This window comes from Oncorhynchus clarkii, chromosome 32 (genome assembly GCF_045791955.1).
Source record: "Oncorhynchus clarkii lewisi isolate Uvic-CL-2024 chromosome 32, UVic_Ocla_1.0, whole genome shotgun sequence".
In the NCBI taxonomy this organism is placed as follows: Eukaryota; Metazoa; Chordata; class Actinopteri; order Salmoniformes; family Salmonidae; genus Oncorhynchus; species Oncorhynchus clarkii.
The window spans coordinates 11,266,255-11,294,199 of NC_092178.1; the positions used below are offsets into that span (position 1 = coordinate 11,266,255).

At 42.5% G+C, this 27,945-nt stretch overlaps 1 protein-coding gene across 3 annotated transcripts; it reads left to right on the forward strand.

The window, feature by feature from the left end:
- Positions 1-1,236: 1,236 nt before the first annotated feature.
- Positions 1,237-24,490, forward strand: LOC139391867 (Y+L amino acid transporter 1-like). Of its 3 annotated transcripts, none has more exons than XM_071139474.1 (11): positions 1,261-1,327; positions 8,387-8,499; positions 13,959-14,412; positions 14,567-14,709; positions 16,749-16,874; positions 19,576-19,720; positions 19,998-20,121; positions 20,665-20,865; positions 21,266-21,415; positions 21,881-22,064; positions 22,534-24,490. In XM_071139474.1, the coding sequence occupies exons 3-11, from the start codon at positions 14,105-14,107 to the stop codon at positions 22,626-22,628; spliced, it is 1,476 nt and encodes a 491-aa protein (XP_070995575.1). In that variant the 5' UTR covers positions 1,261-1,327; positions 8,387-8,499; positions 13,959-14,104; the 3' UTR covers positions 22,629-24,490. The 3 variants fall into 3 exon arrangements, with proteins under 3 accessions (XP_070995574.1, XP_070995575.1, XP_070995576.1); XM_071139475.1 differs by having other exon boundaries at positions 22,538-22,633; XM_071139473.1 differs by lacking the exon at positions 8,387-8,499 and having other exon boundaries at positions 1,237-1,327.
- Positions 24,491-27,945: the final 3,455 nt, after the last annotated feature.

The following is a 27,945-nucleotide window of genomic DNA, read 5'->3' on the forward strand; positions in this document are numbered from 1 at the left end:
AATAAACCGTTATAATGAATGGGTACACTCTATTTCATGTGTGATCACATGGGATCACATTCATTTCACATAAGACATTAGTGTGACTTTTCCAAATATTAAAAAAGTATTTTATGAAAAAGTGTTGGTATTCCCATTAAAGAGGCTATGGCACTACTATCTCAAGTTAATATTCAACAAAATAATAAGAAAGACCCAGCCACATCACACTCAAGAGTGAACCAGTATCTGGGCAAAGGCTCATCATATTCTCCTTTGCCCAGATACTGGTTCAACCCAAGAGGTACTGATTAACCATAATGTGCCTCTTTAGGACTGTCTGAATGAGCATCACACACTCATTTAGGGGAACTGAAGTAGATGCACTTCACAGTTCACACACTCTGGTCTCATACCTCATCATCATCCAGTGAGATTGTGAACTAAACTTTTGAAATGGCAATTTTCAGGAGTGTTCACAGGCACACAGGTTTCCCCTTCTCACAGAAAAGGGAATCAATGAGCTAAGGTTCCCTTGTTAGATGGTTGAATATATGGGGAATTCTGGGAATTCTGCTCGCGTTGATATCAGCAAACTGCTCGTCCACACAACGCCCTACACGTGTCTGTGGTTGTGAGGCCGGTCGGACGTACTGCCAAATTCTCTAAAATGATGTTAGAGGCGGCTTATGGTAGAGAAATTAACAAACAATTCTCTGGCAACAGCTCTGGTGGACATTGCTGCAGTCAAGCATGAACATTTCATGCTCCCTCAAAACTTGAGCCATCTGTGGCCTTGTGTTGTGTGACACAACTGCACATTTTAAAGTGGCCTTTTATTGTCCCCAGCACAAAGTGCACCTTTGTAATGATCATGCAGTTTAATCAGCTTCTTGATATTCTTGCTATGCCGCATATGTAAGATGGATTATGTTGGCAAAGGAGAAATGCTCACTAACAGGGATGTAAACAAATTTGTGCACAAAATTTGAGAGAAATAAGCTTTTTGTGTGTATGAAAAATTTCTGAAATATTTTATTTCAGCTCATGAAACATGGACCAACACTTTACATGTTGCGTTTATATTTTTGTTCAGTGTAGTTAAAGCATTTCATCCTAACTAAACTCAACAACTGACTTCAAACGGACTTTAGATAGGAGGAGGATGAAGCATCTATTTTCATCACATCATTAATAAAATACAAATAAAATCACCTCCTCCTCCAAGTGAAGGAGGAGCGGGGAAAAGTAAGTGATGACGAAGAGGCAGCCAGCAACGATAATCAAACATCCAGCATTGAGTAAGCTTGCACATGGTGTTTCAGTCTCATTGAAAGAAGTTCTCAAGGTAAGGCTTTATATCTAAGTATTTTCAGAGAAAATTTGATTTTTGCTTTTTACTTACATTTTTATTAACTTTCAGATGTTTGACTAGTCAGTTGTTTAGCTCAACTTGCTAGCTAGCGAAACGTTTCTGGGTTGAACTGCCACGCACATGCGGCAGTTCAGCATCATCAGCATGTGTCGTGGTTGGACAGGGTACAAACGTGGTTAGTTTCATCTAACTAGCTACTATCTGGTACTTTATGGTATTTACTCGAACTACCTGGAAAATGTTTATCATTTGTACGTTTTTGAGAGTTCCCTAGCTGGAAGTATTATTACATTTAGATAGCTGCCGAAAAAACGATAGCGTTGCTAGCTTTAGCTACTGTAACTAGCTAGCTAACTTTTGCCGTGACTACTAACGTTAGCGAAACAAACCAGTTTACAGCCAATTATTTAGCTAGTTTCAGCTCAACGGACTGGAGTCTGTGTGGCTAAATAAAGCATCAAACAAAACAAAAAACGGCTGGCTAAGTTATGCTTGTCAATTTTTACGCATGCCAGCTTGTGCGACTCTGTCCACGTTTTGTTGTTTGACTGCCTAGTATGGTACTTTAGGGACGTGGGCGAAATGTTTTGCACTTTGGACCGATGATGTGGGCAAAAAAACAAAGTATATTCGTTTCCCTTGAAACGTAGGTCTTGCTTATAGGCAGCCGATAGTTCCGATCCATCCTCATGGCTTGATTGACGGACTAAAATCCACTCCATGGCGAGTTTAGTCCACTAAGGCTTGATGTGCATTTCCGACTAATGCACTCGTGTCACCCGTGGACCGGCTCGTACATAAAGTATCCTCCATTCAGACTGCAAAGGCCATTTCCCTCCTTAACTAAATATAATTGTGTGGAAAATATGCGTAATTTTAAATAATTAAACACAATTTTCCACCACCGTTTTTCGTACTTTCGGACAATTTAGGATGTTACACACCGCGTTAAGACATGGGGGGGGGGGTCCCAACATCCAAAATTGTCAAAACCCCCCCCAACATCCCAAATTGTCAAAAAAAAATAGGCAAACGGTGGTGGAGAATTGTTTCATAAAGAATGTAGCCTGCGCACGTGTTCCCAGTTTATCTATCCAGAACATACGGTCAGTGATATCTGACTTTCAAGCAAGTACAATTACTTCATGTGATCATGCTGTACTACACAATTAATTGGTATCCTATATACAGCTTGAAACTAATGCTACCCCCTCAAAGAATCGTGTTACTGTTCCTTTACAAGCCAGAATGTTTAATTGCATTACCTTTAAACTTACTCTACCTGTTGTCCTTGTGGAAAACCTGATCTCAGAGCAGTTCCTATTATTCTGTACCAGGGTTTCCTTTATAAACATGTGGCACTGGACATTTGACTGGCAGCATTTAATTTATCTGACATTGGAGAAATGTACCGGACCCATATGCATCAGCAAAGTCTCCTCAGAGTAGGAAGGGCAGGACCATCCTCAGTGAATTTCATTAAAAAAATTGTGAAACATTTTAAAGTTCACTTTTTTTTAAATTAAAACTATACCAAATATTAATGTCACCAAAGAATAGATTAAAACACACAATTTTGCAATGGTCTACAGTAGCCTCAGCAGCAGTCTGTAGGGAAGCACAGGAGACAGCTAGTTTCTGTCCTCCTGTATTTGGCATTTGCAGTATGTGCTGCCTTTCCTTAGGCAATGCACAATTATTTTTTTTTTTAAGGCTAGGGGAAGCTAATGATCCTCTGTGACCAAATCATGCTTTTTTAAAAATTAAATGCTGCTAGTCAAATGTCCAGTGCCACATTTTCATAAAGGAAACCCTGGTACAGAACAATACGAACTGCTTGATGCGTCACTACAGTCGATGGTTCGAAACACGGGTGTACCGCATCCAGCCGTGATTGGGAGTCCCATAGGGCGGTGCACAATTGGCCCAGCGTCGTCCGGGTTAGGCCGTCATTGTAAATAATAATTTGTTCTTAACTGACTTGCCTAGTTAAATAAATAAAAAAACATTCTGTATAGACAAAAGTAGGCTGAACTAAATTACCATAACACTCACTTCTGTCATCATGAATAGCTTTGAGAGGCTAGTCAAGGATCATGTCACCCTAGACTCACTTCAGTTTGCATACTGCCCAAACAGGTCCACAGATGATGCAATCGCCATTACACTGCATACTGCCTTATCCCATCTGTACAAAAAAAAAACTATGTAAGAATGCTGACAGCTCAGCATGCCACACCATTGTACTCTCCAAGCCCATCATCAAACTGGAGGCCCTGGGTCTCAACCCCGCCCTGTGCAACTGGGTCCTGGACTCTGACGGGCCGCCCCCAGAAAGTTTACCTTGTTGAGAAAGAAATGGTCCAAACAGACTCTGGGACAGTTGTGGAACGATGCATCCAAAATCCATACAACCAGTAGGCCTAGGTTACATAAAAAATAGTTATTCCCCATGCAACAGATCAGAACAGTTAGCTTAAAATGTTGATAGCCTACTGCCTTAATAACGTTAAGAAATAGTTTATGTGCGAAATATGCATTTGGCTGCAGAAATACACTGCTCAAAAAAAATAAAGGGAACACTTAAACAACACAATGTAATTCCAAGTCAATCACACTTCTGTGAAATCAAACTGTCCACTTAGGAAGCAACACTGATTGACAATAAATTTCACATGCTGTTGTGCAAATAGAATAGACAACAGGTGGAAATTATAGGCATTTAGCAAGACACCCCCAATAAAGGAGTGGTTCTGCAGGTGGTGACCACAGACCACTTCTCAGTTTCTATGCTTCCTGGCTGATGTTTTGGTCACTTTTGAATGCTGGCGGTGCTTTCACTCTAGTGGTAGCATGAGACGGAGTCTACAACCCACACAAGTGGCTCAGGTAGTGCAGCTCATCCAGGATGGCACATCAATGCGAGCTGTGGCAAGAAGGTTTGCTGTGTCTGTCAGCGTAGTGTCCAGAGCATGGAGGCGCTACCAGGGGACAGGCCAGTACATCAGGAGACGTGGAGGAGGCCGTAGGAGGGCAACAACCCAGCAGCAGGACCGCTACCTCTGCCTTTGTGCAAGGAGGAGCAGGAGGAGCACTGCCAGAGCCCTGCAAAATGACCTCCAGCAGGCCACAAATGTGCATGTGTCTTCTCAAACGGTCAGAAACAGACTCCATGAGGGTGGTATGAGGGCCCGACATCCACAGGTGGGGGTTGTGCTTACAGCCCAACAACGTGCAGGACGTTTGGCATTTGCCAGAGAACACCAAGATTGGCAAATTCGCCACTGGCACCCTGTGCTCTTCACAGATGAAAGCAGGTTCACAATGAGCACGTGGCTGTCTGGAGACGCCGTGGAGAAGCATTCAGGGCCTCAGACTGGGGGAAGGTTCACCTTCCAACAGGACAATGACCCTAAGCACACAGCCAAGACAATGCAGGAGTGGCTTCGGGACACGTCTCTGAATGTCCTTGAGTGTCCCAGCCAGAGCCTGGACTTGAACCCAATCGAACATCTCTGGAGACCTGAAAATAGCTGTGCGGCGACGCTCTCCATCCAACCTGACAGAGCTTGAGAGGATCTGCAGAGAAGAAGGGGAGAAACTCCCCAAATACAGGTGTGCCAAGCTTGTAGCGTCACACCCAAAAAGACTTGAGGCTGTATTCGCTGCCAAAGGTGCTTCAACAAAGTAAAGGGTCTGCAGTTTTGTAACTGTGATTTTTACGTTTTGTGTTTTGAATAAATTGGCAACAATTTCTAACACGCACGCAGCCGGTTTGGGTTCCGTGTGCCATCGTGCATATGTGTTTTGACCCCCTACACCATACACAATCACGACACGCAGGTTAAAATATCAAAACAAACTCTGAACCAATGACATTAATTTGGGGACAGGTCGAAAAGCATTAAACATTTATGGCAATTTGGCTAGTTAGCTTGCTGTTGCTAGCTAATTTGTCCTGGGATATAAACTAGAGGTTGACCGATTTAATCGGAATGGCCGTTTTTAATTAGGGCCGATTTTCAAGTTTTCATAACAATCGGAAATCGGTATTTTTGGACACCGATTTTGCCTATTTTAATATTTTTTTACACCTTTTTATTTAACTAGGCAAGTCAGTTAAGAACACATTCTTATTTTCAATGATGGCCTAGGAACGGTGGGTTAACTGCCTCGTTCAGGGGCAGAACGACAGATTTTCACCTGGTCAGTTCGGGGGATATAATCTTGCAACCTTACAGTTAACTAGTCCTTGTGCACTCCACAAGGAGACTGCCTGTTACGCGAATGCAGTAAGCCAAGGTAAGTTGCTAGCTAGCGTTAAACTTATCTTATGAAAACAATCAATCATAATCACTAGTTAACTACACATGGTTGATATTACTAGATATTATCTAGCGTGTCCTGCGTTGCATATAATCTGACTGAGCATACAAGTATCTGACTGAGCGGTGGTAGGCAGAAGCAGGCGCGTAAACATTAATTCAAACAGCACTTTCGTGCATTTTGCCAGCAGCTCTTCATTGTGCATCAAGCATTGCGCTGTTTATGACTTCAAGCCTATCAACTCCCGAGATTAGGTTGGTGTAACCGATGTGAAATGGCTAGCTAGTTAGCGCGCGCTAATATCATTTCAAACGTCACTCGCTCTGAGCCTGTGGTTGTTTCCCTTGCTCTGCATGGGTAACGCTGCTTCGAGGGTGACTGTTGTCATTGTGTTCCTGGTTCGAGCCCAGGGAGGAGCGAGGAGAGGGACGGAAGCTATACTGTTACACTGGCAATACTAAAGTGCCTATGAGAACATCCAATAGTCAAAGGTTAATGAAATACAAATGATATAGAGGGAAATAGTCCTATAACTACAACCTAAAACTTCTTACCTGGGAATATTGAAGACTCATGTTTAAAGGAACCACCAGCTTTCATATGTTCTGAACAAGGAACTGAAACGTTAGCTTTCTTACATGGCACTTTTACTTTCTTCTCCAACACTTTGTTTTTGCATTATTTAAACCAAATTGAACATGTTTCACTATTTATTTGAGGCGAAATTGATTTAATTGATGTATTATATTAAGTTAAAGTGTTCATTCAGTATTGTTGTAATTGTCGTTATTATAAATAACAATCGTACGATTAATCGGTATCGGCTTTTTTGGTCCTCCATTAATCGGTATCGCGCTGAAAAATCCTAATCGGTCGACCTCTAATATAAACACTAGGTTGTTATTTTACCTGAAATGCACGAGGTTCTCCGACAATTAATCCGCACATAAAAATGGTCAACCGAATCATTTCTAGTCATCTCTCCTCCTTCCAGGCCTTTCATCGTTTAACTTATATGGCGATTGGCATCTAAACTTTCATAGTATTACCACGACAACCGGCAATAGTTCGTCTTTCAATCACCCACGTGGGTATAACCAATGAGGAGATGGCACGTGGCTCCCTGCTTCTATAAACCAATGAGGAGATGGGAGAGGCAGGACTTGCAGCGTGATCTGTGTCAGAAATAGGAATGACTTCTATTTTAGCCCTTGGCTAGACGCTCGCTGGCACGCGCAATAATTGAATAACATAAAGACTCCTAAATTTATTTCGCAACGCAAGCAGTGTAGTCGGGGTATAAACCTGTTGTTGCCTCGTTATTATGGGGGTATTGTGTGTAGAATATACCATTTTCATGGCATCAATGGTTCAAAAGCTATTGACGAGAGTTTTATATTGGACTAACTTGACTTTGGTACTGAACCAAAAGTCAGGTAAACATTACTCTCCTCTGGATATTTAAGGACAAAGCCCAAAGACGACAGGTAGAGCAAGTTTAAATATCATTTTATTAAACATTCTGACCTAGTTTTAGGCTTTATTTACCCGTTTTAATTGTATATTAAAGCCAGATTAATGAAACTATTGCATCCCTTGCTACAAGCTGATGTTGACACAGGCGTGGAAAAGCAATTCCCACATGGCCTTCCTTGTGCTGTGGCACTACTGATATATATTATTGTTGAATCAGTGAGTAGTCTATGCTAGGAGTCATTCCTAGAACCCATATGCATGCCGTAGCCTAATGTTGTACTGCCAGGCATTCTGAGTACTTTTTTAATTGAAGGCAGTGTATTTCAGAGCATAAAGGCAGACCATCAGACCAGATGCTGTTGGAATCTAATAGGCATGTCTGCATGACTGGCGTCCCTCTGATTTCATGTTAATGGAGATGAGAGAGGAACTAGTAAAGGAGAAGAGGAAGCCTCTTTCTGAGAGGTTGTTTGTGTTCGTAACGCCTGAGGCATTAAACACACAGGCTTTACAAACAGAGGTATTATAAAGACACACAAACGGTGGTATTGCAAACCCAAATGGAGAAAGGCATTAAACACTCAGTTATTATAAATATATACACACACACACGGAGGCATTACAAACACACAAACGCAACATGACCATTATGTTTGTTTGATAAGGGATTTCCTTGATAAGGGTAGCCTGGTCCCATAGTTGTTTGTGCTGGAGTAGACTGCAACCATAGGAGTCCATGTGATGTCCTACAATAAATTAAGCTTCTCTGTTCTTCGCTCAAGAACAGAGCTAAACGGAGACCAACGATGTTCTGGAGCAGGTAAATGTTTCCCCCCCTTGCTGTTTTGGAGGCCTTGCTCGGCTGTGTAGAATGTCCTAACTTGATGACATGGTTGATAAATGCAAAGCACATTTTCAGTGAAATCGAGCTTGTCTAAACTGTGAGTGTTTTAGGCCAGACATTTAGGGAAAGTTCGAAGAGAACAAATGTATTTTTCCTTGGATAAAAAACAAATGAGGCTATATCCTGCATGTTCACGCTATAGTGCGTCATTACTGCATTCTAATAACCATCTATCTACCTTGAAATGCAACATGTTCCACAGTCACGTTGATATTCTAGTCGGTAAACAAACCAAACGCTGCCATGGGAAATCCTCCCATAGCAATACCAGGTATTTGAACTAAGATTAAAATACAAATTCACGCCTTGTTCTTTCTTTGCTCCAGAGGTCGAGTAAAGAACAGCGACTTGAATCTCAGGCGAGTTGAGCTGGGCCTCTCCTCTACGTCATTTTATTTACACTTCAGAGAGCGGAGAAGAAGAGATTAGAATCAGTGAGGTGAGTGTTCCAATAGAATGCAGAACAAGGCTTTTGCTGAGGCACCCACTACTTTGTTCCACTTTGTTCCAATAGAATGCAGAACAAGGCTTTTGCTAAGACACCCACTACTTTGTTCCAATAGAATGCAGAACAAGGCTTTTGCTAAGACACCCACTACTTTGTTCCAATAGAATGCAGAACAAGGCTTTTGCTAAGACACCCACTACTTTGTTCCAATAGAATGCAGAACAAGGCTTTTGCTGAGGCACCCACTACTTTGTTCCACTAGCCAGGCACAATGCCTGTTAGTGGGAAAACAGACCGTGCTGTAGCGTTCACCAGCACTACTCCACTGTAACTGCTGGTTCTAAGGTCTAAAGAAAAGAGCGATATGCCAAAGCTGATCTGGTCTTGTTTTATATTCAGAACCACATTCCTATAACGCTTTGAGGATCTAATGTTAAATACTGTTGAAGTTAATATGGCTACAGGTTCATCTGCCTCACCTAAAAGCCCATTCTGGTGGGAAGCTGCTATAGACCACCAGGTGCTAACAGTCAGTATCTGGATAACATGTGACATGCTTGATAACGTATGTGATATCAACAGAGGTATATTTTCTGGGTGATTTTAAATATTGACTGACTTTCATCAGGCTGCTCACTCAAGAGCTTCAAACTAACTAGTGCCTGCATCCTGGTTCAGGTTCAGTCAACCTACTTCTGCCAGGGTAGTTACAAACAGCACAGGAATGAAATCATCGTGTATTGAACACATCTTTACTCTTGCTTCAGAAATTAACTTGGTATTGTAGCCATATCTAGGAAAACCAAAGTTCCAAAGGCTGGGCCTAATATAGTGCATAAGAGGTCATACAATACATTTAGTAGTGATTCCCATGTTGATGCAAAGAATATTTGTTAGTATGTAATGAGAAGCAACCAGGCGCTGCACTTGACGCAGTTTATGAAATTGCTTATCCGAGTTACTAATAAGCACGAACCCATTAAGAAAATAACTGTAAAAACTGTTCAATCCCTGCGGATTGAAGAGGAATTGAAAAATGTTATTGTTGAGAGGGATGAGGCTAAAGGTCTGGCTGCAAGACCGTTGGGAAAAAGTACTGCAAATTGAGAAGTCATGTGACTAAACTGACTTAAATAAGAAATTACACTGAAACAAAGAGAAATTATATTAAAACGCTTTGATGCACCTTAAATTACATTTTGGGCAAAAAGGAAAACTCCATTGACTGATGGCTCGTTCACCACAAAACCCACTGATATTGCCAACTACTTTTAATTATTTTTTTTAATTGGCAAGATTAGCAAACCTGGGCATGACATGCCAGCAACAAACGCTGACACTACACATCCAAGTATATGTGACTAAATTATGAAGGACAATCAAGCCACTGGGGTCTGACAACTTGGATGGAAAGTTACTGAGGATAATAGCAGACGATATTGAAAATGCATCATTCTCTCTACCATTATTCCTTGCCACCCACATTTGTCCTAAATATTACTAAAACTAAAAGCGTTGTATTTAGGACAAATCATTCACTAAATCCTATCCCTCAACTTCATTTTGTAATGAATAATGTGGAAATTGAGCGAGTTGAGGTGACTAAACTACTTGGAGTAACCCTGGATTGTAAACGGTCATGGTCAAAATCCTATTGATACAACGGTAGCTAAGTTGTGGACAAGTCTGTCCATAATAAAGCGTTACTCTGCCTTCTTAACAACACTATCAACAAGGCAGGTCCCACAGGCCCTAGTTTTGTCACACCTGGACTACTGTTCAGTTATGTGGTCAGGTGCCACAAAGAGAGACTTAGGAAAATTGCAGTTGCCTCAAAAGGGCAGAACACAAATAATATGCATGTCAATCTCTCCAGGCTCAAAGTGGAGGAGAGATTGACTTCATCACTAGTTGTATTTGTAAGAGGTATTGACATGTTGAATGCACAGAGTTAGTCTGTTTTTGAACTATTGGCACATCGCTCAGACACGCATTCATGCCCCGCCCCACAAGACCTGCCACCAGAGATCTCTTCATAGTCCCCAGGTCCAGAACAGACTACGGGAGGAGCACAGTACTACGTAGTCATGACTACATGCAACTCTATTCCACATCAAGTAGCTCATGCAAGCAGTAGAATTAGATTAAATATGCACCGTACAGCAGGGACTGTGACACAACACAAACAGGCACAGACAGATGCATACAAACACACGATATAATACGCACTATACACACATACATGGATTTTGTTGTAGTAGAGTCCTGAGGTCACACACTTAATGTGTTGTGAACGTATTGTAATATCTTAAATTGTATAACTGCCTTCATTTTGCTGGACCCCAGGAAAAGTAGCTGCTACCCTGGCTAATGGGGATCCATAATACACACAAAGACCCAGAAATGCATAATGATTGAACTCCTCCTCTGCTGCTGCTTGTGGTGCAGACCGACTGTAGACTTCATACATGTTATCTGTAGAGTTGCAAAGGGTCGGACATTTTCCATGGGAAGTTTAAACCCGGAAACTTTTTTGATGAATTTTAGCAAATATTAACTTTTTTTTGTGTGGGATACACACAAGCCAATTCTAGATCTTCTGGTATATTTTGGTTAAACTATCCCTAATTCAATGGAATTGCAACCCTCTGCATGCACAGTGCATTCTTCCATCACATGTACAGTTGATTCTCAAGATCTTGCACACTAATGAGATGCTATTGAGCCCACACTACTACACTGTCTGAGCCAAGCCATTCTTTCTGGTAAGTTACTGGGTGGGGTGAATATATTTTATGACATACGTTATGTTTTTTGTTAAATGGTATACTAACTACCACAGTGAATTTAAATAATTTAACTTGTTAACAAGTTATGCTAGTTTGTTTTTGCTGTCACCTGTTTCCATACATGTTTCATTTTAAAACATTTCTTACAAAGATGTTTAATCTAACTGCTTAACTATTTACAGTTGAAGTCGGAGGTTAACATACAATTTAGCCAAATATATTTAAACCCAGTTTTTCAAAATTCCTGACATTTAATCCTAGTTAAAATTCCCTGTCTTGGGTCAGTTAGGATCACCACTTTATTTTAAGAATGTGAAATGTCAGAATAATGGTAGAGAGAATGACGTATTTTCAACTGTCAACTGCGTTTCTTTTCATCAAACTTAACATGTGTAACAACCTGAGACAAACTGAACAGGTTCCACAGACATTTGACTAACATAAATTGAATGTGTCCCTGAACAAAATCAAAACTAACAGTCAGTATCTGGTGTGGCCACCAGCTGCATTAAGTACTGCAGTACATCTCCTCCTCATGGACTGCACCAGATTTGCCAGTTATTGCTGTGAGATGTTACCCCACTCTTCCACCAAGGCACCTGCAAGTTCCCAGACATTTCTGGGGGGAATGGCCCTAGCCCTCACCCTCCGATCCAACAGGTCCCAGACGTGCTCAATGGGAATGAGATCTGGGCTCTTGGCTGGCCATGGCAGAACACTGACATTCCTGTCTTGCAGGAAATCACGCACAGAACGAGCAGTATGGCTGGTGGCATTGTCATGCTGGAGGGTCATATCAGGCTGAGCCTGCAGGAAGGGTACCACATGAGGGAGGAGGATGTCTTCCCTGTAACACACAGCGTTGAGAATGCCTGCAATGACAACAAGCTCAGTCCGATGATGCCGTGATACACCTCCCCAGACCATGACGGACCCTCCACCTCCAAATCGATCCCGCTCCAGAGTACAGGCCTCGGTGTAACGCTCAATTCTTTGGTGATAAATGCGAATCCGACAATCACCGCTGGCGAGACAAAACTGTGACTTGTCAGTGATGAGCACTTGTCAGTCCTGTCTGGTCCTGCGACAGTGGGTTTCTTCCCATAGGTGACGTTGTTGCCGGTGATGTCTGGTGAGGACCTGCCTTACAACAGGCCTACAAGCCATCAGTCCAGCCTCTGTCAGCAATAGGCTGAGAGTGAGCACTGATGGAGGGATTGTGCGTTCCTGGTGTAACTCGGGAAGTTCTTGCCATCCTGTCCCATGGGTGTGATGTTCGGATTTATCGATCCTGTGCAGGTGTTACACGTGGTCTGCCACTGCGAGGACGATCAGCTGTCCGTCCTGTCTTAGGTGTCTCACAGTACGGACATTGCAATTTATTCCCCTGGCCACATCTGCAGTCCTCATGCCTCCTTGCAGCATGCCTAAGGCACTTTTACGCAGATTAGCAGGGACCCTGGGTATCTTTCTTTTGGTATTTTTCAGAGTCAGTAGAAAGGCCTCTTTGGTGTCCTAAGTTTTCATAACTGACCTTAATTCAAATCAAATTTATTTATATAGCCCTTCGTACATCAGCTGATATCTCAAAGTGCTGTACAGAAACCCAGCCTAAAACCCCAAACAGCAAGCAATGCAGGTGTAGAAGCACGGTGGCTAGGAAAAACTCCCTAGAAAGGCCAAAACCTAGGAAGAAACCTAGAGAGGAACCAGGCTATGTGGGGTGGCCAGTCCTCTTCTGGCTGTGCCGGGTGGAGATTATAACAAAACATGGTCAAGATGTTCAAATGTTTAATTGCCTACTGTACACTGTTATTGTCCTAACGACCGTTCCACAGGTGCATGTTCATTAATTATGGTTCATTGAACACGCATGGGAAACAGTGTTTAAACCCTTTACAATGAAGATCTGTGAAGTTATTTGGATTTTTACGAATTGTCTTTGAAAGACAGGGTCCTGAAAAAGGGATGTTTTTTTTGCTGAGTTTAAATCCAATGCAAAAAACATCTGCATTTTAAATTGTATTAATTTGCATATATTTTCGTTAATTCCCACAAAGTTTCCACCTCTGAATATTCCCCCAAACTATGCAACCCTGGTTATCTGCGATATCTACTGCAGCCCTCATCCTCCACATACAACACCCGTTCTGCCAGTCACATTCTGTTAAAGGTCCCCAAAGCACACACATCCCTGGGTCGCTCCTCTTTTCAGTTCGCTGCAGCTAGCGACTGGAACGAGCTGCAACAAACACTCTTACTGACAGTTGTGGCTGCTTTGCGTGATGTATAGTTGTCTTTACCTTCTTGCCTTTGTGCTGTTGTCTGTGCCCAATGTTTGTAACATGTTTTGTGTTGCTACCATGTTGTGTTGTCTTAGGTCTCTCTTTATGTAGCGTTGTCTCTCTTGTCGTGATGTATGTTTTTGAATCCCCATCCCCAGGAGGCCTTTTTGTAGGCCGTCATTGTAAATAAGAATTTGTTGTTAGCTGACTTTCCTAGTTAAATGAAATAGTTATCACCTACATAGGTTTAGCTAGGTATTCCAGTGTATCCCTCAAATGCTGCAGTTTACTTAATACAAAGCCTAACAGTTTCGCATTGCATTTTATATTGTCTTGCCTCCTGCGCTAACATTTTACTGTCTTAATTTCCCTACAGCCTTGTTGTGTCCAGCTGATTTTAAAGACAACATCATGACCATCCGTTGAGAGCGATAGACATCGTGGCCTTGCTTGGTGACGTGCTGCTCCCTCTGTCCTTGTCCCTGTCTCCAGCCCTGCCTCCATCCAACCCGAACCGTCACCATGGGGATTAAGAAAGACGCCGACACCTTGTCGACTGGCTCCATGCGTTTGAAGCAGGAGATCTCCCTGCTCCACGGGGTCTGTCTCATCGTGGGCAACATGATCGGCTCGGGCATCTTCGTGTCTCCCAAAGGGGTTCTCCTCTACACAGGCTCCTTCGGCCTGTCCCTGGTGGTGTGGGCCATCGGCGGGGTCTTCTCCGTGTTCGGGGCTCTGTGCTACGCCGAGCTGGGAACCACCATCCACAAGTCTGGGGCCAGTTACGCATATATCCTGGAGTCCTTTGGAGGCTTTCTGGCTTTTATTAGGTCAGGTTCCCCCTTATTCCACTTTTTATATTTTTATATAGGTTTCTCTCGTTGAGATAATCTATTACATGGAAAGTGATTTGAGCAACTATAAGTTCTATACAAATCCTTGTTTATGCTCCAATTTGAATTAGTTCTTGTTTTTAATTACCAGGCTGTGGACGTCCCTGATGATCGTGGAGCCAGCCTGCCAGGCTGTCATAGCCCTCACCTTCTCTAACTACCTGGTGCAGCCCTTCTACCCCACCTGCACAGCCCCCTACGATGCCGTGAGACTCATAGCAGCAGCCATCATCGGTAAGATGAGCTGAGCTCACTACTTTTCTTCCCTCTGCCTGTTTTGAAATACGGAGATACTACCTGAACTTGTCCAATAAGAACACAGATTTACGTTCTCTGTTTCAAAATGTTTTTCTACTTCGTGCTACTGAACTCAACCCAGAAGTTTGATATCACTACTCTGTTTATTTTGATGTCTGTCCTCCTAAGGCTTACATGCCTTGCAGGTGCCCCTGTGAAGTGCACCTGTGTGTTTACTTAGTAGTTGCTTTCATATCCTGCATCATCTCTATGGTTGAAAGGGGGGATATAAATGTGTTTGTGTTCAGTTGGAGCCCCTCAAGGCACGATATGAGTTTGTCTGACAAACATGGAGAAAGCCCAGAGAAGGTATTTTGTTGAGTCAGACAGAGGGAACAGAACAAACTAAAGCAGCCTGAAGTGGCGTTTAGTTGAATCCCCTCAGGAATTCGGACATATTGTCAGTTCTCTTTCTCTCTATGGGCACCGGGGAGACATTCCCATTCAAACGCGTTCCTTCCTTCATCAATGATGTGTGAGTAAGAGAGAAGTGATTCTCTGGTTAGTGTAAGAGGCTGAGGTCTATGCTGAGGCAACCTGACATCCTATTATAGTGAACGGAAAACCTACTTTTATGTATTTATCCTTGGTGTTTTAGGGAAATATAGTTGCTATACTAAAGGTTAGATTTAGTTTTGGTGATTTTGAGTGTATATTGTAATGGTATATGCTAGGCATTGGTGACAGGTTTCAGAGAAGGCCTGGGTATAACAGTACCCTGATATGTCAAAGAATCTTGGTACATAAATGCCACAGGCCATAACAACAGCAGGATTGTCTTGTCATGGATGCATTTGGTTGTCGTGTGAAACCACTGTAGAAATTCTCCCTGAAGCATAAAAACGCTGACCAAGCGACATTAGGTCCTTGTTCAAACCCTTGATTCATTTTCGATGTAACTATTCACACACAACCGGTAATCTCTTGATCATAGTACACTGTAGGCCACAGGAGGCTGCTGAGGGGAGAACGGATGGAATGGTATCAAACACCTGGAAACCAAAACGTATTTCATACCATTCCACCTATTACCACCAGAGCGTCCTCCCCAAGGAGGTACCACCAACCTCCTGTGCTGTAAGCCGTCTTAACATGAGTAAAATACGTGTCGTAAGAACAGCCTCTCTTCACATCAAATTTGCAAATGTTCTCTTTACACTATCCTTCCATAAACCTTGGATGTGGTGTGGCCACGGCCACATTCCTGCTTCGTGTGTGCGGGCATGCAGCTATTATCATACCACGGGGGTATTCAACTCTGACCCTACGGGGTCCGGAGCCTGCTGGTTTTCTGGTCTATTACCCACACCTGGTGTCCCAGGTCTAAATCAGTCCCTGATTTTAGTGGGAAACAATGACGTTTGAGAAACCCTAGATCAACAAAATAAGGATAGCTATTCAAAACTGAAATACAGTAAGAGGCTTCAGGCTTATTTTTCTTTCTGGCATGACCATGCAGACCCATACACCTCTCCTCTGGGACCAGGGTACATACCGGTGGACAGGAAATGGAGTCAAATCACTCTCTCTGCCTGCAGGTGCACACTGTCCTGCTGTTATTTGATGCAGATGACTTTACATGATGGAGAGCAGCCTGTCCTCCTGGACTGTAATGTTATCAACTCTCTCTGTAGTGGTGGATAGAGATGGGTTTATCAGACACTCTATCTGGAATCATTCCTAAGCCATTAGCCTTATCAGACGTGTACTCTGCTTTATTGGTAGCATTTCTAGTTCCACTATCTAGGCTGGCTTTATCAGGTCTGAATCTCTATCCATTTCTAGTTCCACTATCTAGGCCGGCTTTATCAGGTCTGCATCTCTATCCATTTCTAGTTCCACTAGCTTGGTGAGTCAGCAAGTTGTTGTACTCATGGCTAACTGATTTTTAACCAGGATTGCCAAGGTCAATTTCAGGTCTTCTCTATACCGGAGGACTCCGCTGTCAAACACACACTGATCTCTCCTCCTCCTAGGTCTCCTGACGTGTGTGAACTGTATGAAGGTGAAGTGGGGGGCCATCCTCCAGGTGGTCTCTACAGTAGCTAAGGTCCTGGCTCTCATCGTCATCATCATCGCTGGGATGGTCAAGCTGGGACAAGGTATGCTCCCTGGGGATGCACCAATGTAACCATGATAATGTCCTGATGCATTGTCAAGATGGAGCTTTACTTGCTAATCGGCTATATGGGTTGTGCCATATTGCTAATCGGTTATATGGGTTGTGCCATATTGCTAATCGGTTATATGGGTTGTGCCATATTGCTAATCGGTTATATGGGTTGTGCCATATTGCTAATCGGTTATATGGGTTGTGCCATATTGCTAACCGGTTATATGGGTGTGGGTGTGCCATATTGCTAATCGGTTATATGGGTGTGGGTGTGCCATATGTCTAATCGGTTATATGGTGTAAAGTAAAGAGAATAGTACCACTGGAAAATAGCTAGGCTATATAGCCCAATTCTATTTAAGTGATAATGCCGGTGTTTGGCGGATATATTGTCACTAGTGATGCACCGATATGACATTTTTGGCCGATACGATATCCGATATTTTCCTTGCCCCAAAAAAATGATACCGATACCAAGAGTTGCAAAATTCCGGGAACTTTCAATAAATAACCGATATTTAACATTTCTTGCGGCCTTTAAAACATTTTAGTACAGTTAAATAGTTAACACGGACGCAGCGGTCTAAGGCACTGCATCTCAGTGCAAGAGGTGTCACTACAGTCCCTGGTTTGAATCCAGGCTGTATCACATCCGGCCGTTATTGGGAGTCCCATTAGGGCAAGGCACAATTGGCCCAGTGTCGTCCGGGTTTGGCCGGGATAGGCTGTAAATAAGAATTTGTTCTTAACTGACCTGCCTAGTTAAATAAAGGTTTACACACCACACTGACCAAAAATGTTCTTACTCTTTCAAATGACTGCTGGACTTGTTGACTGCTCCATCCACACAGCAGATATTGTGGGCTAGGTTAGGAATGCTGAGTTGCACGTGTAGAGCTATAATTTTCGTGGCGTCATTACATCATCTACCTACGTTATATAGGTATGTACCTCATCTACCTACGTTATATAGGTATGTACGTCATCTACCTACGTTATATAGGTGTGGCACCTCATCTACCTACGTTATATAGGTATGTAAATCATCTACCTACGTTATATAGGTATGTACCTCATCTACCTACGTTATATAGGTATGTACCTCATCTACCTACGTTATATAGGTATGTACCTCATCTACCTACGTTATATAGGTATGTACCTCATCTACCTACGTTATATAGGTATGTACCTCATCTACCTACGTTATATAGGTATGTAGGTCATCTACCTGCGTTATATAGGTATGTAGGTCATCTACCTGCGTTATATAGGTATGTAGGTCATCTACCTGCGTTATATAGGTATGTAGGTCATCTACCTACGTTATATAGGTATGTAGGTCATCTACCTACGTTATATAGGTATGTAGGTCATCTACCTACGTTATATAGGTATGTACATCATCTACCTACATTATATAGGTATGTAAATCATCTACCTACATTATATAGGTATGCGCGTCAGCTTTGACACCTGTTTTGCACATCGGCGTTAAACTAGACATCGGCCGATGTTGATGTTGGCATTTTTAGCTAATATTGGCCGATTCCGATAAGTTCACCGATTATATTGTGCATCCCTAATTGTCACGGGTGTTGTTAGGCCCAAGGTGAAGTGCAGGGCTGGCGAACCGTGCCGATATCCTCCAAACACCGGCTTTAAGGGCATTATCGTTTTCATACAACAGGTTACCATTATATTCAAATAATGATTGAATAATGATGAATTTATTAATTCTATTTCATCCTCCCATAAGACATAGTCCCGACACATCTAGGGTTGCTAACCAAGCCGGCTGGTCGTTCGTTCTATTGGTTCGGTTGCCAGTTGTCTTTTTGTTCTGTATCTCTGGCCGCGACCCAGTTGTTCGTCCCATATGTTCCATGGCAACATTCTTATCTCTTGCTAACTAGCCAACTATGGCTAACTTATTCACGTCAAACAGTGCAGACAGAATAACAGTAGCTGCATTTTGTTTAAGCTGTTTTCTAGTGACATTTTATCTGGATACATAACAATGAGCTAATGAGGCGAGATTTCGTCTGACATGTAAAATGTGCTCTCTCGTCAGGACACTGTTGTTCAGAGGAGCTAGCCAACAACACAGCTAACTCTTAACTTCAATCTGACGCTGGAAAGACTGCAAACCAGCTGCACTTCATTTTGTTTGACCTTTTTTTCAATTGACATTCCTTTGTATATATCCATAAAATTATGCTGATTCATGATTTCGACTGGTTGAGAAATGGTGCCTGCCTCTCTCTCTCTCGTACCGCCCCCGACACATTCATTACTATGGGACAGTTGGTGATCGAATTTGAATATTGAAACAATGTTGGAGATACAGACAATAAGGTTTATACAAATCTCCGCTGTTAAACTAAATGTTAGTCTAAAATAAAGAGAATGTCTGGAGGGTTTTTATAGTGAAGATCAAGTTTCTAACTTCCCTACCTGGGCTGATGAGACAGTGGATTGTACAGTCAAATGGAACAGAGTAAATAGGCATTTTAATGTTATAGATTGGTGGAAACTTGTGGAATAGGCACTGGTTAAAAGCCCATTCCAGCCGATCAGGATTCTATATATACACACACACACACACACACACACACACAACTCATTAAACAGTATACCCAATTAATGACTATAATTCACTATTACCCCCTCTCCTCTGCATACCTCAGGCCAGACGCAGAACTTTGAGGATTCGTTTAAGGGTTCTAAAGTGAACCCTGGGGACATGGCCCTGGCTCTGTATGCTGCTCTCTACTCCTATTCCGGCTGGGACACACTCAACTTTATCACCGAGGAGATTAAGAACCCGGAGAGGTGAGGCAGTCCACCACCCCCCCCTTCCCATGATGTTTAAATTTTTTTTTAAAAATACACAATGGAAAATGGCCCAAGTTGTTGGCTCCACCATCCCTGCACTGCAAAACCTTGTCATTCCTTGACTGATTTTGTCTGACTGTGGTGGTGGAATATAGACAAGGAGCATAAGCCCTGCCCTGCCCGTCTGGTTCCTCTCAAGGTTTCTCTCCCCACAAAGTTTGTCCTTGTTGTTTTTATATAGGGTTCTAGCAATTTCTTTATCGATTCCTTCCAGGAACCTCCCGTTGGCCATAGGGATCTCAATGCCCATCGTCACGGTGATCTACATCCTGACTAACGTTGCCTACTACACCGTGATGAATGCTGAAACCGTGCTGGCCAGTGAGGCTGTGGCTGTGGTGAGTTTGAGGTTATGGATGAGTTGGCAACTGCCATGTAAAGTCAATCATGATCAAGAATTAAAAAGTTTTCTCACTTCAAAGGACTGCTTATAGATGTACACACGCACACACAATGGTTAAACCATATGCAGGTCACGAGGTAGGTCTTGACAGCATCTGTTCAGTGTAGCTAATTGACCAGCTGTTGTTGTGTTCTCTGGTTCCTCTGAGGCTCTGTCTGTACCAGATGCACAACTCCCTAGTGGGGCTAGATGAGATGATAACCAGGTTCAGGAAGTAATCTAGTTGATGAGGTTGGCTTGAACACAGGACAATGATGCTCATGTAATTACAGAAGGCCCTGAGTAAGGGACCTTTTCAGGAGCGTTGACAGTAGCTAGCAAAGATGGGGTCAATTCCATTGCCATTCAGGAAGTAAACTGAAATATCCCCTTTCCTATTTTCTCCATGGAAAGACAATGAATGGACTGAATTGAAATGGACTCTGGTTGTTGTATACAAACCCCAGACGAGAACCGATGCTGTGGTCTTTCTCTTCAGACGTTTGCTGATGAGATGCTGGGCTGGGCTCGGTGGCTGATCCCCCTGTCAGTGGCCATCTCCTGTTACGGAGGACTCAACTCCTCCATCATCGCTGCCTCCAGGCTGTTCTTCGTGGGCTCCCGGGAGGGTCATTTACCCAACGTCCTCTGCATGATCCACGTCAAGCGCTACACTCCCATCCCAGCACTGCTCTTCAACGTAAGTGAATGATGCCTTAAATCAGTCACGTCACACGTTGATGGATGGGTAGTGTGATGTTTCATGTAGTTTTCTAATACTTCTCTCGTGTAGATCTCCTGTTCAGGTTCAGGTTCTGGTTCTATCCTGCTAGTCTGAACGTGTATGGACCTGGGAGCTACGGCTCCGTGACTACACATAATCAAACACGGCTCCTCCCTGCAAAGTCCATGGCCAATGTGTGTCCTGCAGGGCGGCATGTCTCTGATCTAGGATCAGATCGGTGACGTGTGTCCTGCAGGGCGGCACGTCTCTGATCTAGGATCAGATCGGTGACGTGTTTCCTGCGTTTGTCCTGCAGGGCGGCATGTCTCTGATCTAGGATCAGATCGGTGACGTGTTTCCTGTGTTTGTCCTGTAGGGTGGCATGTCTCTGATCTACCTGTGTGTGAAGGACGTGTTCCAGCTCATCAACTACTTCAGCTTTAACTACTGGTTGTTCATTGGTCTCTCCATCGCCAGCCAGATCTACCTCCGGGTCAAAGCTCCGGACATGCACCGGCCCGTCAAGGTAAGATTTTAATACTTCTTGTAAGGTGAAAGCAAAATGTTCCTTCTGGATGGACGATTAAGTTGTATTATATTTTAACTATGTTATTTATTAGGACAGGATATGGCTCAAATCCTTGAAATGACCATTTCAGTTAATTTTATCAACTGCTTTGGTGAATTTGTGGGAGCATGATGGCTCCTGAGTGGCGCAGTGGTCTAAGGCACTGCATTTCAGTTCTAGAGGCGCCACTACAGACCCTGGTTCGATTCTAGACTGTATCACAACCAGCTGTGATTGGGAGTCTCATAGGGCGGCGCACAATTGGCCCAGTGTCGTCCGCGTTAGGGTTTGGCCAGGGTAGGCCGTCATTATAAAATAAAAATTAGTTCTTAACTGACTTGCTTAAACAACAAAATGTATAAGTGTAGATTTCCCCTCCATCTCTTTTGTGAGCATGTTTTCTCTCTCTCCCTCTCTCTCCAGCTCTCCCTCTTCTTCCCCATAGTGTACTGTCTATGTAGTGTGTTCCTGGTGGTAGTACCTCTCTACAGTGATACCATCAACTCTCTGGTGGGTATCGGGGTGGCTCTTTCTGGAGCGCCAGTCTACTACATCTGTATCCACCTGCCCCCCTCCTCCAGACCTGCCTTCCTGGGCAGGATGCTCGGTGAGACCTCTAGCAATTCTGTACCCCTCCTATAGCCCCTCTAGCGTCACATGATCAAGTGACACTTTTCTTATTGAAAGTCCAATGTCTAAAACTGGACTGTTGACCTGTAAAACATTGTGGGACTGTATCAACAGTGGACTAATGAAAACAATACCAAGAGATAGTTTGAGTGGATTTTTTTTCTCCTTTACAAATGTTTCAGGTTGAATTATATTGATTAGAGCTAGCGTGCTTCAAGAGGAAAGATTTCATATTTAAGGGGAATAATAGGTGACATTTGTTTAAAGCCAGCATATATGTGGTGGAAAGAAATGTTTCATATCATACTTACCTTTTTGAATTAGCGTAATATAACCAAATGTAGAGCTACTGTGCCGTAGTTGGGGGAACTATAAAAGTTGCAACACTTTGTAGCTCTGGGGAAGCTTGGTTTTGACACCTTCCTGGTTGTATTTCCTTTACTCAGACAGGATCTCCCTGAACACCCAGAAGCTGTGTCTGTGCTGTGTGGTCTCACCTGACCTAGACCTGGACAACATTCCCGAGGAGAAGCTGGAGTAAAGGAGGGAGAGACTGAGCCATAGGTGGAGCATACAGCCCCCCATCACAGCTACACTCCACCGCCCTCCTCCTCCTCCTCCTCCACGGCTTATCGATGAAGCAGTTTATTCTCTTTTTTTCCATTTTTTATTTAATTTAATTGATGTGAATTGATTTCCTATGGGACTGCACAGTGAGTGTGTTGTGTTCAGTGCTATGGTTGGCCTGAGGGAAGCCACTTTCTAGTGCTGGTGACCTGCCACATGGAAAACAGCACAATGTAGTTCACTCCTACTGGTTACACCTATGGACGCTGTCAATTATGGAAGTTGAACCATTCAAAAAAAGCAAGAAATCCAAATGGAGATTTCAACAGGACCTCCTCCTGACCATTTAGGACCTCCTCCTGACCATTTAGGACCTCCTACTGACCATTTAGGACCTCCTACTGACCATTTAGGACCTCCTCCTGACCAAAGATTGGGTTTGAAGTTAGTGGAGATGGAAGTGTTTGCTGCTTTGTCTAGATATTGAATGAGTTGGATATTAAAGTCATGCTTTTTTATTTTTTTAAGTTGGGAGGGGTTAATCAAAGATACCTGTTCTAACCCAACTGTACTTTCCTTAGGCCAGTGTGTGTGTGTGTGTGTGCTCGCAAATTGCTTATCAATGACCTGTCTTTGACAGTTTTAGGTCCGTACTCTCCTATACAAGGGTCACTGAAGATTATTCCATCCACTTAGTGATGGTGTCAAGTGACTTTTATGTACTGTATGGAAACTGGCATGGGTTGAGCCATTATGGAGGTGAAGTAATGTTTATTGGTGAACCGACTGAATTAGAACAAAATGGTTCCTATTTGGTTCTTTAGTTGTCTCTACGCTATTCTCCCTGATAACTCGCTCATTCCCATGACAAGAGATTACTGTTTGTTGCCTTTTCCGTCCTGCCGTTTGTTTTAAAGCGTTGTTTATCACCAGTTTGTCCTTGACGGACTGACGACAGTCATTTGGTTACTGTTGCCTTTAGGCCACTTTTGATCTCACTTGGATCATTCTATATGACATCACCAGTTATTCACATTGTTACTGTTACCATGGTTGTCCTATTGATGTCCAGAGAGTAACACGTAGGTCAATGGATTCTTTAGATATTTAGCCTATGCCGCTATAACGCTACGCTAGCGCTCTAAGCAATAAAGCCCGAGCAGGTGTGGTATATGGCCAATCTACCATGGCTTACGACTGTTCATAGGCACGATGCAACGCGGCCATATACCACAAACCCCCGAGGGGCATTATTGCTATTGTCAACTGGTTACCAGCATAATTTTTTTTATTTTTTATGTGTACGGGCTGATGTACCATCAGCATTCAGAGCTCAAACCACCCAGTTCATAACACCTTTTATCCTATTCTGAGGGGTTGGCAACTTTTTTTTGTCTCTTTTTTAGGACTTTACTTTTTGGTGAAGGGGGAAAAAGTAAAAATACTGAATCTGGAATTCATCAAATTTAGTTTTAAATTCTTATTTGAAAATAAAATCTCTTCGGGCTTAGTAATGGTAAATTTGCAAACATCGGTGCAATACCCTTCGTACACAAATCTAGTTAGCTTTCTCAGTCAGCGTTGAAGTCACCTACAGCGACATGTTAACGGCACTCGATATTCAAATTAGTCAAATTTTACTGACACATTTCAAACCATAAGCCTTTCTGAAGAACCAAACTGACAGTTACTGATGTAGAAATGGGAAACTGTATAAAGGATATGTCCAATGTTGTTGTTTTTTTATACAAAACATAAGCCTTTTTTACAATTTTAGATGGTTATCCTATTAATTAAATCTCAGCCATAGACTTGTCATTTATGTCTCACTTTCAATTGTTTTTTTTGTCATCTTGTTTTAGACCTAGAAATCCTACAACATACAGTTGAAGTTGGAAGTGTACATACACCTTAGCCAAATACATTTAAAATAAGTTTTCACAATTCCGGACATTTAATCTTAGTAAAAATTCCCTGTCTTGGGTCAGTTAGGATCAGCACTTTATTAAGAATGTGAAGTGTCGGAATAATAGTTATTTCTTTCAGCTTTTATTTCTTTCATCACATTCCCAGTGGGTCAGGAGTTTACATACACTCAATTAGTATTGGATTGCATTGTCTTTAAGTTGTTTAACTTGGGTCAAACGTTTCGGGTAGCCTTTCACAAGCTTCCCAGAATAAGTTGGGTGAATTTTGGTCCATTCCTCCAGACAGAGTTGGTGTAACTGAGTCAGGTTTGTAGGCCTCCTTGCTCGCACATGTTTTTTTTTTAGGTCAGGGCTTTGTGATGGCCACTCCAATACCTTGACTTTGTTGTCCTTAAGCCATTTCACCACATCTTTGGGTGTATGCTTGGGGTCATTGTCCATTTGGAAGACCCATTTGCAACCAAGCTTTAACTTCCTGACTGATGTCTTGACATGTTGCTTCAATATATCCACATAATTTTCCTCCCTCATGATGCAATCTATTTTGTGAAGTGCACCAGTCCTTCCTGCAGCAAAGCACCCCCACAACATGATGCTGCCACCCCTGCTTCACAGTTGCTTCACAGTTGGGATGGTGTTCTTCGACTTGCAAGCCTCCCCCTTTTTCCTCCAAACATATGGTCATTATGGCCAAAAAGTTATAATTTTGTTTCATCAGACTAGAGGACATTAACCCCTGAAAAGTACGATCTTTGTCCCCCATGTGCAGTTGCAAACCGTAGCCTGGCTTTATGGTGGTTTTGGAGCAGTGGCTTCTTCCTTGCTGAGCGGCCTTTCAGGTTATGTCGATGTAGGACTCGTTCTACTGTGGATATAGATACTTTTTGTACCTGTTTCCTCCAGCATCTTCACACGGTCCTTTGCTGTTGTTCTGGGATTTATTTGCACTTTTCGCAGCAAAGTACGTTCATCTCTAAGAGACTGAACAGAACGAGTCTTCTTCCTGAGCGGTATGACGACTGCGTGGTCCCATGGTGTTTATACTTGCGTACTATTGGTTGTACAGATGAACGTGGTACCTTCAGGCATTTGGAAATTGCTCCCAACGATGAACCAGACTTGTGGAGGTCTACAATTATTTATTTATTTATTTTCTGCGGTCTTGGCTGATTTCTTTATATTTTCCCATGATGTCAAGCAAAGAAGCACTGAGTTTGAAGGTAGGCCTTGAAATACATCCACAGGTACACCTCCAATTGACTCAAATGATGTCAATTAGCCTATCAGAAGCTTCTAAAGCCATGACATAATTTTCTGGAATTTTCCAAGCTGTTTCAAGGCACAGTCAACTTAGTGTATGTAAACTTCTGACCCACTGGAATTGTGATACAGTGAAATAATCTCTAAACGATTGTTGGAAAAATTATTTGTCATGCACAACTTGTCAAAACTATAGTTGATCAACAAGAATTTTGTGGAGTGGTTGAAAAACAAGTTTTCATGACTCCAACCTAAGTGTATGTAAACGTCTAACTTCAACTATTTTTGGTAGGATTCAATGCCATATGTGCATTCGTGTCATTTTAATTGAATATTCTGTCAGCTGTGTGCTTTAAGAAGAACGCAACATCTTCTTTACGGTCCAATTCGTTAAGACAATTGACCAAATATTACAGCTACTGGCCGGGACATATTGGACTAATATGCATTATATAGTGTTACATTAACTCCTATCAGAGGTGGTTGAGGGACAGTGAATGGCACGACAATTGGCCTCAGGATCTCGTCATGGTATCTCTGTGCAATTAAATTGCCATTGATAAAATGCAATTGTGTTCGTTGTCCGTAGCTTATGCTTACCCATACCTTAACCCCACCGTCACCATGGGGCACTCTGTTCACAACGTTGACATCAGCAAACCGCTCACCCACGCGACGCCATACACGTGGTCTGCGGCGTTGAGGCCGGTTAGACGTACTGCAAAATTCTCTAAAATGATGGAGGCGGCCTATGGTAGAAATAAACGTTCAATTCTCTGGCAACAGCTCTCATGGACATTCCTGCAGTCAGCATGCTAATTGCACACTCCCTCAACTTAAGACACAGCTGTGGTATTGTGTTGTAACTTAACTGCACATTTGTGTCCTTTTTATTGTCCCCAGCACAAGGTACACCTGTGTAACAATCATTCTGTTTAATCAACTTCTTAATATGCCACACCTGTCAGGTGGATGGATTATCTTGGCAACGGAGAAATGCTCACTAACAGGGATGTAAACCAGATATGTTCAACATTTGAGAGAAGGTTGTGTGTGTATGGAAAAGTTTTGTCATCTTTAATTAAGTTTATGAAACATGGGACCAACACTTTTACATATTGCATTTTTATATTTTTCAGTGTACAGATGTGGTCAATGGCATCTTGACATTTTGCTTTAATGTAACTTTTTCTCTTATTCCATCCAGAGCTGTTGACAGGTTAAGAGACTTGGGGATTTAAATGAATTTGTCTTACATGAACTGATTTGTGCAACGTAAACAATTCCACGGATGTATGGCTGCCATTTTAATGTCTCTAGAGTCTTTCTGATGTAACTTTTGATAGGAATGTTAGACCCATCTCCCTAGCATTCTGTTACTCTTGGTGACGTCACTTATCTTCCACTGCTGGTGGGTTTGGCAACTTTGAATTTTTTTAAATGTTTTTTTTAACTCAATGTCTGCATGACTATTCAAAACTGGGGACATTTTTTTAAAATTAACTCACCAACTTGATACAGTCCATCCATAGGACTGTGTTTCCTACCATCATTCCTGACTCACAGGGTTGTATACAGAAAGACTTGTAAAGAAACATGCTAACTTTAAAAGGACCATCACTTTACAGAACAACATAGGCATTTCTGCCTCAATCTTTAGTACTGGTGCACTGGGATCTTTTAGTAGGAATGTTAAATTTGGGTGTCTGGTACTTTGAATTTTATTTATTGTGTGGGGGGGGGGACTAATCAATCAGTGGTGTACAGTTTCTCTGGTTCATCATTTTGGAGTACTATCTATCTATATATATATATATATATATTTATATTACACCAAGCGTGGTGCAAATCATTACCATTAAGAACTTCCCATGGCAGACTGACCAGGTGAAAGCTATGAACCCTTATTGATGTCACTTGTTAAATCCACTTCAATCAGTGTAGATGAAGGGGAGGAGACAGGTTAAAGAGGGATGTTTAGGCCTTGAGACATGGATTGTGTACGTGTGCCATTCAGAGGTTGAATGGGCAAGACGAAAGATTTCAAGTTCCTTTTAGAACGGGCTCTGCTAGTAGGTGCCAGGCCTATTGGTTTGTGTCAAC

Excerpts from the sequence above, each read along its gene's own strand:
- LOC139391867 (XM_071139473.1), top strand. The coding sequence starts at position 14,105 with ATGGGGATTAAGAAAGACGCCGACACCTTGTCGACTGGCTCCATGCGT. Across the intron at positions 14,710-16,748 it reads CATAGCAGCAGCCATCATCG|GTCTCCTGACGTGTGTGAAC; the intron begins GTAAGATGAGCT and ends TCCTCCTCCTAG. Across the intron at positions 21,416-21,880 it reads ACATGCACCGGCCCGTCAAG|CTCTCCCTCTTCTTCCCCAT; the intron begins GTAAGATTTTAA and ends CTCTCTCTCCAG.